At 37.2% G+C, this 14,524-nt stretch overlaps 1 protein-coding gene across 1 annotated transcript in view; it reads right to left on the reverse strand.

The window, feature by feature from the left end:
* LOC140246747 (uncharacterized) overlaps positions 1-14,524 on the reverse strand; it is a 104,103-nt gene that overhangs the window by 23,987 nt on the left and 65,592 nt on the right. The window contains exons 13-14 of the mRNA XM_072326085.1: positions 4,240-4,422; positions 82-250 (exon numbers count right to left, since the gene is read on the reverse strand). Of these exons, the coding sequence (XP_072182186.1) occupies positions 82-250; positions 4,240-4,422 (352 nt within the window). The remainder of the gene's footprint in view (positions 1-81; positions 251-4,239; positions 4,423-14,524) is intronic.

Raw genomic sequence — 14,524 nt, forward strand, 5'->3', positions numbered from 1 at the left:
AATTCCATTGCCTGTGTAATTTCAAACTGGTATCAATCATCCTATTTCTTTTGTCTTTTTTTAAACGAATGGTTACCTTACTGCTTGTGGCCTCTGAAGCAACTGTCTTGTGGAATTCCCTTGACAGGTTATGACACTGGAGATCGGCACGTACTACATGGGGCATACGACACAGAAATTCGGCTAAGTTAATTGCTGCTGCTGGCCTTGGAGTCCAATCCTTGTGAATCTCTAATGAAAGCTCGCGAATCTGAAAACAAAAACAATATAACAAACCAAATAGAATTCAAAGCCAGTGGAACCCACTTAGTCTCGCTTGCCTTGTTAGTAGATTGTGTTTTTTTGTGTGTGTATGTGTGTTTGTGTGTGTTTGTGTGTGAAGCACAGTTAAACAATGAAAACTGAAATCCCTCCTACTGCTGCAGAACGATCATCGCTCGTCAGAATTCACTAGCAATTAGTCTCATGCATTACGTTACCAACAGTAGTTAGGATTATTTCGCAGTAACTGGTCAATGACGGGAAACAAAAAGATCAGATGTAAGGGTTTAAGGTAGGCGTCAAATACTTCATTTGTGGTCTCGCTTCACTTTATTGGCCAAATGAACCACACATTTGCTTGGCAGGAAAAATGGGGTGAAAACGGGGGGGGGGGGGAGAATAGAATTGATGGGGAGAATAGGGAAAATTATAGATCGTGTAGTTGGCAATTACATGATGACCAGTAATGGAGAGGAAAACTACCTTTTCTTCGAGAAAATTTCTGTCATGGACAGTCAGATTTGTATAAGGCCTCAAGAATTATCAAACCCAAATTTCTTTATAAATGGTATGTTCGCCTAGCTATTCTATTGGATTTCGAATTATGTAAACACATCGCGATAATTAACCATAGATTACAATAACTGTACTCGCATGCATAAGAATATTGATGCCCCCCCCCCCCGGAAAAGCGCAGTATCTGGAATATAATTACATTGCAAATACTGGTGGAGGGGCAGATTTATAGTATTTGTCTCCACGTGTTGATCTAAACGGTACATATTCGATTGTAGTCATGCCAGGCGAAAAACAGTCTTAACCTGCTGGGAAGAACACTGTGTTAGGTAGTTGGCTATGTTAAAACGCTCGAATTTAACAGTACAAAGGTAATTTCACATTGTATTGTTTGTTTATTTGGTTTTTTTTTTTGAGACACGATATTCACATAGTATAATGATCTGAAGAGTTTGTTTGCAAAAACCGATAAGTCCATATTTGTCAAATGGAGATATTTTCGATTAAAGGGCAAGAAAAATAAGGAGAATAATAAGAAATGTTTTGCTTCTTTTGACCATAACTTGAAAAATATACCTTTATATGTAGTGACCAATATATCATTTAAAAGGTATTAATTTGTACTTTATGACAGAGACTGTACTTCAAAATCTTCAAAAATGGACTTATCGGTTTTGCAAACAAACTCTTCATCTGTTTCACACTGTTGATTGATGATTTACACTGTGAATAGTTGATTAACAATGTGTTTACACTGAGTTCACACTGATTTTTCACATTTGATTCACATTGTAGAATCCTGTTCTTTCCAGCAGGGTAAATACACAAGAAGCCTAATGAGAATAATCACTGTATCCTATGCGCCTGAAGCTAAGGTCTGAGTTAAGAATATCTTATGTAGTGCTAGATTTTACTGTTATACATTTATTAAGGATATTCAATACGAATGCCGATGATGTTGCATTAGTGAACACTTTTGTGGTAAATTGTGTTTTGCCTATTTGTCAATAAATAATTTGGTAACAAAGAAAACACCATTACAAAAATTTCAATTTCACCAAAGTTTCGTAATTCTTCATGGTAAGTCTACCCTTTTCGGTACCACTTTGAAATATTTTCTGTTTATCTTTTTTTTTTGTATAAGAAAGTCATCACTCATATGATTGTGTTCTTAATTATTAGATTGTCATCGTTTGTAAATGTTAATATCAAGTGTCAGATATTAATATCTTGTAAATTATGTAATTATCGACCTTTTCAAAACGCGTGGAATAAGTTAAAGTATGAGTCATAATATATCTGGATGTAGGAACTATCATGGTGGCGGCCATTTTGGGTTCCATTTAGTTGAGTTCGCATAGTATTCTGCACTTTGAATGTGAAAAGAAATATTATTTGTTGGTTTCTGACACTGGGTTCAATCATCCCCCAGAAAAAAAAAACAAAAACAAAAACAAAACAAAACAAAACAAAAATCATTTTTAAACCATTTAAATGAAACTGTTTAATAATTTTAGATTTTGAAAGATTTATCAGCGCCCATCTTGAATTTATGGAGGCAAGAGTTGTTTCATGGAGATTCGCATTAAGCACCATCGAAATACATCATGAAGATAGTTGATAAGAATTGACTAGGCTCATAAATAAAGAGTGTTCGGCCTCTGGCATTGATACTATCGTATTTGTTTTCGTAACATCCTTTATTTTTTATGTAGAACAAATTGTAGCAATTAAATAAATGGGTGTGAAAACGAAGGTTGCATTTCCATAGCAATATTAACACTTTGTGAAGCCCTGGTTGTAATCGTTAGTCTGTCAATTGTTCGTGTACAGGTTCGCATCACCATTGCAGATAGTTTTTTCTTTCTTTCTTCTTCATATAAATTTATGTTTTCGCGGTCAATTTCATACTTTTATCATTGAAGTTCCTATACCGTGCATTGAATTTCAAGCATTCCACGCTCGCAGTACTGAATCAGCAATAGAATTCAAAATCGGGTCATTTGAATTCACCATTGGAGTATTCAAAGTTAAGAGAGGAGCATTCATTTCAGCAATGAGCATTAGAATTCATCTCAAGCAGCTGGCTACGGAATCTCGTCGGTCATTCAATTTCATGAATTCAGGCAACAAAGTTCCAAATAACTGCATTCAATTTAAAAGAAGTCCTGAATTTAGTCTTGGGCCGTGATTTTGCGTCTTTTTCATTCAGTTTTGAATATATTTGGATTTATGATGAGGATACGTTCTAAAAAGCATTTCCCACTTTTGATGCTAAGTCGTTCAAAAACTTTACATCAGATAACACTGATATTGATACACCAATTCGCAATTGGTGAATATTGTTCAATTTTTTTTGGAGGTAATTCAAAAACGAAAGCATAAATCCATTTGTTTATTTAATCCAGGATTAATGTTTAAGTTAAAGTCCATATTGTGCTCTTTTTCAACTCTCGTACAAAACATTTACTTTGCAAGGGGTCAATTGGTATGTATGGAAGTGTGTGGTTAACACTCCTGTGAAGACAACGGTTCTGGACAATTGCCAGGGTTTAAAAGCTTTAATATCCATTCATGAAAAATTCTACCATCAGAGTTAGTCTTTATTGTGATCCTCTGGCAATAACTGTGTAAAGACATTATGCTCATTCATATCCCAAATTTAGCCTGTTATGCCCGTCTGTACACCAATACAGTAATTTTCCTGTCAGTGTGAATTCCCTCTTGTGAAGCCTGAGTAGAAATTTTAGAATGGACAGGTAAACTTATACTGCAAAATAACCAATCTTTATCATAAATCCCAATATATTCAAAGCTGAATGAAAAAAAAAAACACATGCACGGCAATAGATTATTTAAATTCAGATCTTCTTTTTATATTAAATGTAGTTATTTTGAGCTTGGTTGCCTATTCACGAATTTGACTATCAGACGAAATTCCGTCGGAATATTGAGATGTATTTGAATGCTCAGTGCTGAAATGCGTGCTCACCTCTTCAATTTGAATGCTCCGATATTGAATTTGAATGCTCTAGTAAATTCGACTGACCGTTTTTTTTTTTTTTTTTTTTTAACTTGATTGCTGATTCAGTACTGCGAGCGTGGAACGTGTGAAACTGAATGCTCGGAATAGGAACTTGAATGATAAAGGTGTGAATTGACCTGGAAAACCTATATTTTGTTTCTACATTTAAAGACAATACTGGAAGAACTCAATCCAAAAATGTAAATGGCGAGATAAAAAGGACAATTTTTGGGACGGAAAAAAAAACCCTGAATAAGCCGATAAATTAAAGTAATGAATCCCACGCGAAAAGTGGTTTCTGACAATTACACGTCAAAAATAAATACAGTGTAGAGGCATCACGAAGACTCTTTCCTCTGAAATCAAACTAAACAATTAATAAATGACACACCTCCTTTCGCGGGAAAATTTCGGTAAAACAGTCAAAAGTGATATACCTGGCATGATGATGCTAAGTCGGCGGCTGTTGAAAGGAGATCATCGGGCAAGTAGTCGGTTGTCAGGCGGAAGCACAAAAGATTTGGCATAGTACACACCCATCGGGCCAAGTCTACTCCCAACGAGGACTGACGTTGAGAGTCTTCATCCAAGCCTTCAAAAGACAAGCTCAGGTCTTGAATCTATACATTACAAACAAATAAAAGAAGCTTAGCACTGTCATATCAAACAGCATGCAAATTAAGTATTTTTTTTTTTAGACATACATGATAATTATACGAAGAATAATTGAACAAAAGTACAAGATACCAAGGTAAAAACACAGAAAACAGAAAAGAACTCTTTAAAGTTATATTCAATTAGGCAGAAAAAAAAAAAAAACTCTTGCGTTATACTCTCGCATATCTTTGTAGGAAGAGGGAATTTTAACCCGTTTAGGACGTGTCCCGAGTATACTCGGGCTGACGTTTTCCAGGCTGTGGACTGGTCCCGAGTATACTCGGGCTGAGAGAGTGAAATGAACACGCATTTTTAAACTTAGAATTTCACCAACAATACGATGCCTATGTTGAAAATGATTTATATTTTGTGGGACTACATACATCAAAGTTGCCATCTGTGAACATTTTGTGATGATTGGTCATATCTTATGTCTATAAACAAGCAAAATATTGACAAACATGAGTGCAATTTTCACAACATTCAGACCTTCGCAACGGTCGGGGAACTGACCAATGACGAGCGACCAGCCGCACGCTCTGGCGATCTCATTTGCATCGGTATGCAAATTGTCACACTCAAGTGAAAAGCGTGCGTGCGGCGGTCAAGACCGTTGCGTGCACGCACCTACCTTATTAGCACACATTTACATGATAAAGTATTGTAGCATACTACTTCGTGTTATATCAGTGCAATGTCGTACTTATGGATCTTCTATGAAAGCCACCTCGGCATGGCAACCTGCTTACCATTATTGGCATGAAATGTTGGCCTTCTTCTTCCGCTGCCGAGTCCTGGGATTTGCCAAAACTCGGCGAATTGAATAAATTCAAAAGTAAATCTTTTGCGTGTCCCTGCATGCATGTGATGTGTGTGAATGTTTTTGTGTCTGTTTGTTATCATGACAGCGATGTTACTTGTAGTTGTTTGAAGAGTTTTACCGTCATGAATAATATTCTGATTATGTTATAAAATCGTTTAAAAGAAAGAAACCACTTGGCCAAGAACAAACCGAGTAGGGGATGTACTGCATACAAACAACGCAGTCGATTGTGCTACTTCATCGAAGTCGTAAATTCATATAAATTGAATAGACCTGGGGGCGTTTCATCAACGAGTTCGTCGGAGGTTTTCACCGACAAATCTGCTATCAGCCAATCAGACGCAAGGATTTCAGTAGCTTTTAACAGTTGTCGGTGTAAATCACTGACAAAAAGTTTCATGAAACACCCCCCAGGTGGCCAGAGTATCAGGTTACATTGTACCTCCTTGAATAGACAGGATGTTGATACAAAAACATTCCTAAGACGCACTCGTAGACGCCATCTGAAAAGTCGGGGATTATGAGCATAATAGAGAAGTTCAAAGGCCGATTACAGACAGTCTCTTTTTTCTGCACCGGTCCATAGAATGCATTATAGCGATGTACTTCGTATGTATTACGTAACCACTTTTACGGACCCCAATGATTTTATGGTTGTTGGGAAGCGAATGTGCAAGTTCTCATGTGGTTGTAACCAACATATATGTATAGAATTTAAACTTCGACAACGAAATACGCTGCAATAAAGCGAGTAAACAAGACATATGGCATTTTTTTTTCTCTCATACGCTTAGCATTCGCCAAAAAATTGTAGATAATAATCACGATGTTCGGTATTTGATGTTTGCAGCATTTAAAAGAAGTAGTCAAAATAAAATAATATCCCATATTTCGATGATACCGACGATGGTGATGTCGACTGTTTAGTCTTTTTTGTTCTAGTTTTGTATGAATTCCTCATAATATGCTAATATTCGGCTATAGTCGCTCTGTCAATTACTTATACATTTAGAAGTCTGAGGTGTTTTCAGTCCACTTCTTTCGTAAGTTCACGAGTCAATTTTTTTTCGATCATTGAGTTCAATTCATTTATAATCAGTCAAATATGACAACTTATACCGAAAAAACCCCGATTTTTCTTTTTTTTTCTTTGTAGAAAGCGCTCCAAATTTGCGAAGTGGTGATTCAATTTTGCGAGAGACGGAGATGTGATAACCACATCGCTTCAATTGAACACTTTGTTTAGGAGCAAGGTATTTCGGGCAATAAAAACATGAAATTAATGTTCTTGTCTTATCTCATGTTTATCGATGTAATCAAATTTTTTTTCATGTTGCTATTGAAGTAATTTATGCACTTATCGTGCCTGTGTATTTTTTTATGTCTACGTATATCTCTGCATTTAGGTATGCCTACAATCATTCATTCCATTAGACTTCGTGAAATCGCATTGAAGCATTTTCATATTCATAAACGATTGCAGCAAATGCTCCTTTCCTTTATACATTATGCTTATTGAATGATATTGTTAGTACTTCATTTTTGTTTTTGTCTTTTATCGGGGGATGACTGGTATACACAATAAAAAAAAAATATTGATTTACACTCATGACATAAGAGAAGATTATTTCAGCAAAATTAGCCGTCTGTTATGAGATATCAAAGAATGCCGGGAGAAATGTCGTTTATTTCAACAAAAATATCGTCTTTTCCTTATTTTCTGAAGTGATGTAATAATTGTAGGTCTTCAAGCCTGTGTGGCTTGTACTTGCCATACTTCCATGATCATGTCGGCTTCTTCTACAGCTGCCGGATGGCCAACCTTTTTGTTGCTAAATTGAATGAATTTCTCCGTCGAACTCGGGAATGCTCACCTGCGACCCTGTTTGAAAAGACGCTCTCTCATATTGAGACGAATTTGAATTCTCAATGGACATTCTAATTTGAATTGTGTTAAGGCTACGTAATTTGAAGTGATAGGATATAGTGAAAGGAAACTGAGATTGAATGAACATCTTCATTGCGCGATCTTTTTTTTAGGCGATTTTGAATTACCTAACTGTGAAATTAGAAGACAAATGTACACACACACACACACACACACAAATGACTGCAAAATCTTTGCATAATGTTGAACCATTTTGAACACTCGAATATGCCGTTTTGCTCTTCCTTTGTAATACATTAATTTGCCTCGATTAGTGCTGCTTCGATTTATCTCATTGCATCTCATTACTTTCCTTTCCAGCTATCCATTTCTTCATTCCCATCATCTACAATTAATCGTTAGATTCAATATCCCCATTGATGGTGGCGATCACCTTTCCAAGATACTTTGCCCGTATTATTATATATAATCTCATTAGATATCACCATAACACAGATTATAGGCAAACCTAGGCGTGTGTAATATTTCATTTCGTTTGCAAAAGTGTGTTCAGATTACCGTCCATGGAACTAAATTTAGAAGACCAGCCTATTTTTTATCTCTTTATCTCTCAATCTTTCTTCTTATCGCATAGACTCCGATGTTTCGTTTGCAGACCGGAAGAGCTCATAAATGCTCCATCAACTGACTTGAATAGGTGTTATATATATATACAATAATCTATCCCGTTTGCTGATGATTATCATATCACTGTGTGACATTTAATTTCAAGCGATGTGCAGTGAACAATACCTTCCCGCCATTACGGTAGAGTTGTAAGGGAATCATGATTGCACGTAAAATTTGCAACATACAACCCGACAGTAAACTTACAAATGCGCTCGTTGATCTCCTTTATTCATCTCATGGAAACCTAAGTCATATAATTATGGTCGAAATCTGGAGGCAGTCATGATGGATAATTTCACAAAGCAAACGTCTTTATACAAAAATGCATGGAGTTCGCAGGTTTAGTCACCATTAGCTGTCAAAGATTGCAAGAAAGATTCAACGATTTATCTGAATATTGAACATCCCATCAGGCTCTTGTCAACATTATGAAAATTGTTGAAACAAAACCAAGAAACAAACTCAAATGGAAGATTGGTTTGAGAAACTCAACTTCGATGTTGCTTGAAGCTTTTTTTCTCTCTCTCTCATACTTATGAATGACAGCGTGATTATGTTATAAGATCGTTCAAAAAATCTACTCGGCCAACGAACCAAATAGAGGATATACTGTATAATAGTCATCATTTTCATACAATGCAAGAGCCGATATTGCCACTATGGGGTCTTACAATTACATTCATCATGGTGAAACACAGTGTAACATGTGCGCGTGTTATAGGCAAGAACACTTTGAATAGACCAGGTGGCCAGAGTATCAGGTTACATTGTACCTCCTTGAATAGACAGGATGTTGATACAAAAACATTCCTAAGACGCACTCGTAGACGCCATCCGAAAAGTCGGGGATTATGAGCATAATAGAGAAGTTCAAAGGCCGATTACAGACAATCTCTTTATTCTGCACCGGTCCATAGAATGCATTATAGTGATGTGCTTCGTATGTATTACGTAACCGCTTTTACGGACCCCAATGATTTTATGGTTGTTGAAAATCCAATGTGCAAGTTCTCATGTACTTGTTACGAACATGTATTACAGAATTTAAACTTCGACAATGACATACGCTGCAATAAAGCGAGAAACAAGACATACGGCAGAAGTTGTTTTTTTTTTCTCTCTCTCTCTCTCTCATACCAGGGAGGTGGAAGAAAGATGGAGATGGCACTCTGAGAGCTTCCCTCAGAGAAAAAAATCAAGTGGTCTTACACCGATTAACGTCTTGAAATCCAACCCTCATTCTGTGATAAATATGTCAAAATCTGGCCTTATCGGTCCACCCATCACCCTCCGGCGCACTAGAGTGACGCAACATGATCTCCTTTCCAGGCCTTCCATAAACACACGCTCGTAAAAATCGGGCTTTGAAGCGATGCGTGGCACCGACAATATGACGTCATATTCAAAATTTTGGCAGTCTATTACATTCAGTGAAAGACGTCCCCCTTCGAAAGCTACAACTTATGGCTCAAGAATTGGGTAGCGTGGTATGTCTATTCTTTTCGCTGGTTCAGCAGACTGTGCTGAGGAGATTGCCGTTTGAACCAGCGAAATCGGTACACAAACAACGGAGTTACTGAGCAGTAAGTTTTGTGCGCTAGAGATGTCATCATATTGTTTCTGTATCGATTATGAGAAATCCCGCACATTTCCGCAATTTTTTTATAGTTAGAGAGGTAGGCCTGACCTGGTCTTCAAAATGATATAAGTTACATGAGCGTGTTCGGGCGTGTTTTCAAACAGTTCGAGTGTAAAAGTAGTGCTTCATAGAGACCGAGGCGGTTTTTTTTTTCGTCTGCACCCGAGCGAGCTGGGGCTTTTCAGCGTACTTGTCGGGTTGTTGTAGGGCCGCCGCGTAGGCGTCGGGACAGCGTTCGTTGCCGTTGTTTCGGTGAATTTGAGTTACTAGTAAATACATATTGGAATGGAAAGTTGAGTGTTAAAAAGTGTAAATTAGACATATCAGCCTTGATTATAATAATTTTCCGTAGAGAATTAAAGATGATATCTATAAAAGCCTAGATGTATGATGCTGTAAGTATATTTTAGGGGGAAAAACAGAGCTTAGTATACAGTGTTTCGCCTCACTCTCTCTCGATCATTCATCGGTAAATACCGGTAATCGGCTTGACTCTACCCCATGCTAACGTTATAAAAAATTGAATTAAAAAGTAGTAGAGTACCCCTCAGGAGCTAGTAGAATCTAACGTTTAACAGTGGTTAGATTCTAGCTTGTGAAATACTAGAGTCTACTAGCTAGGACTAACGTTAGGTATGCTTTTGCCAGGCAGCGTACCTGAGGTGACGCTGCGCTATTAAACAGTGTCCTGAGCCTTGCCCTTGCCTTGGCCTCCAATTTCCAAGTACAACTAACTTTCTGAGTTTCAGTTTCAATTGCAAATCAAATTTCGTTAAGTTGCTGTGTCAATGTGATTTTGAATTTGCTAAAAGCAATTCCTCCTCAACAAACTCGTCTCCGTCAAAATCACGATCGCCAGAACCACCACCACTGCTGACACCACTGCTTTACAGAATACACTCTATGAGACTATGAGCAGGGAGGTGGAAGTCGTGCTTACACCACCGAACTAAAACATGTTTTAGTTCGGTGGCTTACACCGTAGGACGCCATTTTATTCCCCGACCACAATGCATTTCGCGTCGTGATTTCCGCCACAAGATTTACGACTTGCAGTGCGCCGAGCGTGAGTAATGGGATTACGGGAGGGGGAAAAAACGCTGTCGGGGCCACGCATGACTTCAAAGGAAACTCAGAAGAGCACACTCCATCTTTTTTCCACCCTTTCCACCTCCCTGCTCATACGCTTAGAATTCACAAATAAAAATCATGATGTTCAGTATTTGATGTTTGCAGCATTTCAAAGAGGCAGTCAAAATAAAATTACATCCCATATTACGACGATACCGACAACGGTGATGCTGACTGTTTAGTCTTTTTTGGTTCTAGTTTTGTATGAATTCTTCATAATATGCTAATTTTCGGCTATATCTATATAGTCGCTCTGTCAATTATTTATACGTTTAGAAGTCTGGGTTTTCAGTCCATCTCTTTCGGAAGTTCACAAGTCAAATGATTTCGCGATCATTGAGTAATAATGGTTTTAGCAACACACTACCGTTTTGTAGCTCAATCGATTTATAATCAGTAGAATATGGTAACTCATACCTAAAAAAAAAAAAAAAAAAAAAAACTCTTTTTACGTAAATTTGTAGAAAGCACTCCAAATTTGCGAAGTGATGATTCAGTTTTGCGAGAGACGGAGATGTGATAACCCGTCGCTTCAATTGAACACTCTACTTTGTTTAGGAGCAAGGAATTTCGAGCAATAAAAGCATGAAATGTTCTTGTCCATCTCATATATTGATGTGATCAAATGTTTTCATGCTGCTATTGAAGTGGTTTATGCACTTATCGTGGCTGCGTATTTTTTTTTTATAATAATTGCATTATACATCTCTGTATTTACGTAGACCTACTTGCATTCATTCCTTTAGACTTCGTGAAATCGCATTGAAGCATTTTCATATTCATAAACGATTGCAGCAAATGCTCGTTTCCTTTATACATTATGCTTATTGAATGAGAATAGTACTTCATTTTCTGTCTTTTACCGGGCGATGACTGGTATACACAATAAAACAAAATAATATTGATTTACACTCATGACATAAGAGAAGATCATTTCAGCAAAATTAACCGTCTGTTATGAGAGATAGAAGAATGTCGGGAGAAATGTCGTTTATTTCAACAAACATATTATCATCTTTTCGTTATTTTCTGAAGTGATGTAATGATTTTAGACCTTCAAGCGTGTGTGACATGTGCTCGCCGTTCTCCCATGGTCATGTCGTCTTCTTCTATCAGCTGGCGGGTGGTCAACCTTTCTGTTTCTAATATGAATGAACTTCTCCGACGAACTCGGAAATGCTCACCTGCGACCCTGTCTGAAAAGATACTCTCTCACATTGATGCGAATCTGAATTCTCGATGGGAATTCTAATTTGAATTGTGCTAATGCTACATTTTTTGAAGTGATAGGACATAGTGAAAGGCAAACGAGGTTGAATGAACATCTTCATGGCGCTATCTTTTTTTTCTTTTTTTTGTTGGCTATTTTGAATTACGTAACTACGAAATTGGAAGGCAAACGTACACAAAAAATGACTGCAAAATCTTTGCATAATGTTGTACCCTTTTGCCCTTTTTTGCCGTTTTGCTCTTCCTTTGTAATACATTTGTCTCAATTAGTGTTTCTTCATTTTATCTCATTGCATGTCATCACTTTCCTTTCCAGCTATCCCCTTCTTCATTCCCATATATACAAACGTGTAGATTGAATATTATCATTGATGGTGATGATCGCTTCTCCAAGATACTCTGCCCATAAAATTTATATATGTATGTATGATACATTACATATGTATTATATAAAACGTAGAAAGATATTACCAAAACACAGGTTGTAGGCAAACCTCATCTTGTATAATTTTACATTACGTTTGAAAAATCTTTTCAGATTATCTACCGTCAATCAAACAAAATTTAGATGATCAGCCTATTTTTCTCTCCTTTTTCTCTTCTCATCGTATAGACTCCCCTGTCTCATCTGAAGAGCTCATACATGTTCTGTCAACTGGCTTAAACAGGACCGGTGTTTTATTCTTAGTTTTTTTGGGTTTTTTTTTCTATGTAAGAAATAACTATACTCATTTAGGTTGGTGATTACTTTTTATAATAATTAAATATATGTCTTGTATCACTGTGTGAAATCTCATTTCACTTGATACATAGTGAATAATCATTATCTTCCCGACATTACGTCGAAGTTGTAAAGGAATTGTAAGATCGCACAGAAAAATAGCAGCATCAAACCCCGATAATAAACTCACAAATCCACTCAGTGATATCTTGTATGCATCCAATGAAAACCTATTATAAGTCGCATGATCGAAATTTGTAGGTAGTCACGATTGATAATTTCAGGAAGCAAACTTCTTTATACAGACTTCTTCAGGGGATGGCAGGTATCGCGCAAGCGTGGATTATGCATTTTTATTCGTCTCAAAGAAAGTTAGAAAGATGCAAAGATTTGTTTGAATATTGAACATATTCCAGGCTCTTGTCAATTTTATGGGAATTACTGAACAGAACCAAGAAATAAACTCAAGTGGACGTTATTCTATTACGAAATTCGACTTTGATAAATCAGTATCACCAATTCTACTTGTAATATTATATCGTTGATGGTTTGCCTAGTGTTGAAATAAAGCCACGTGCTTCTGTTACAGACACGCGAGCTTTGTATTTGGATACAAGTAGCGGGGACAAACAAGGTGTAACAGATTTTCAAATGTTGTATACAATGAATAAACTTCCTTCTGTTTCCAAAATTCATTGACTAGCTATGGTAAGGAATTTTGTGAACAACAGGAAGTCAAGAGTGGGTTCGTGTGCCTTTGATATCGCCACAATACGAGATTTACTTGGCGTGTCTTACAGTCGTGTAAATGGAAATACGCAAGCCTGAACACAATCCTCCGATCGATCGCTTTTCATTGAAAGACTTTGAAGGCTTGTGATCAACGGATTACAGTTTCCATAAAAGATTGCCTCCATGAATCAGTAAATTCAAGACAATTATGTAGTAGAAATTTGCGACACCCTCGACATAGCCTGGTGCCCAATAATAAAAGACACTATTCATTTGAGTTGACGAGGGAACGTAAATTGACGATCGTATACAGTACGTGAAGTTCAAACCGCGCGCGCGAACCCAGATAGCGAAGGGAAGCGACATTATTATTCATGAGCGGTCGTTATTCATCCAATCAGAAAGCGGATTCCTACACCGCATACACGGCAATTTGATGATTGGGTAAAGCGGGACCGTAAGTCACACCCCCTTAGTAACCCTCGGTTCGGGCTCGATTTTGGAAAACCTGTCCGTCTGTGGGGGTGTTCGCTCGCCAAAGCAAACCGTCCTAAACGGGTTAATTATTATTGTTTTCTTTTTTTGCAACCGTTCATACGTACTGAAATAATCGGCTAATTGCTGATCAATAAGTCAATAAATATGTTGTTTTCGTGTCTTACAGTGTTGTGGATCGCATGACCTAGGCTTTAAATGAGGGATATCAAAAGCTTATTTAGTCGACCGTTCACACGCCATCGCGGGGGAATTAGAGCTCCAATTCAAAAATAGAGCAAGATTTCTGGGGCTTAGCAACGCGCTGCTCATTGCGATAATATTAGGATTTTGTGTTCACACGTGTAGGTAGCGGGTTACAAATCTCGAGTTTTGTAAGCCGTTAATTTGTGTACATTCATTTGTGTATGTCTGATGTTGTCAACGTTTATGTTATCGATACGGTGATCGATGGACATATCTACCTGTCTATTAATAATTTATCAGCATTTTTCCCCTACTGGAAATTTTGTAAATGATATTTTCATCTTTGCACAAATAACTGAAGCAAATGATTTGTCTAACAACTTATTCGTTCATCTATTCAACCTGCTCTGCCAGTTTCTCGTGCAGTGTAGACAGAGGTGTCTGTTCTAGTGCCTTAATCTTGTTTATGTTTGTTATAACTCTAAAAGTTAATTTGATTAACATGTACTCGATTCTTCTATCAGTGTTTCTTCTTTTTCTGTATCAAAACA

This window comes from Diadema setosum, chromosome 3 (genome assembly GCF_964275005.1).
Source record: "Diadema setosum chromosome 3, eeDiaSeto1, whole genome shotgun sequence".
In the NCBI taxonomy this organism is placed as follows: domain Eukaryota; kingdom Metazoa; phylum Echinodermata; class Echinoidea; order Diadematoida; family Diadematidae; genus Diadema; species Diadema setosum.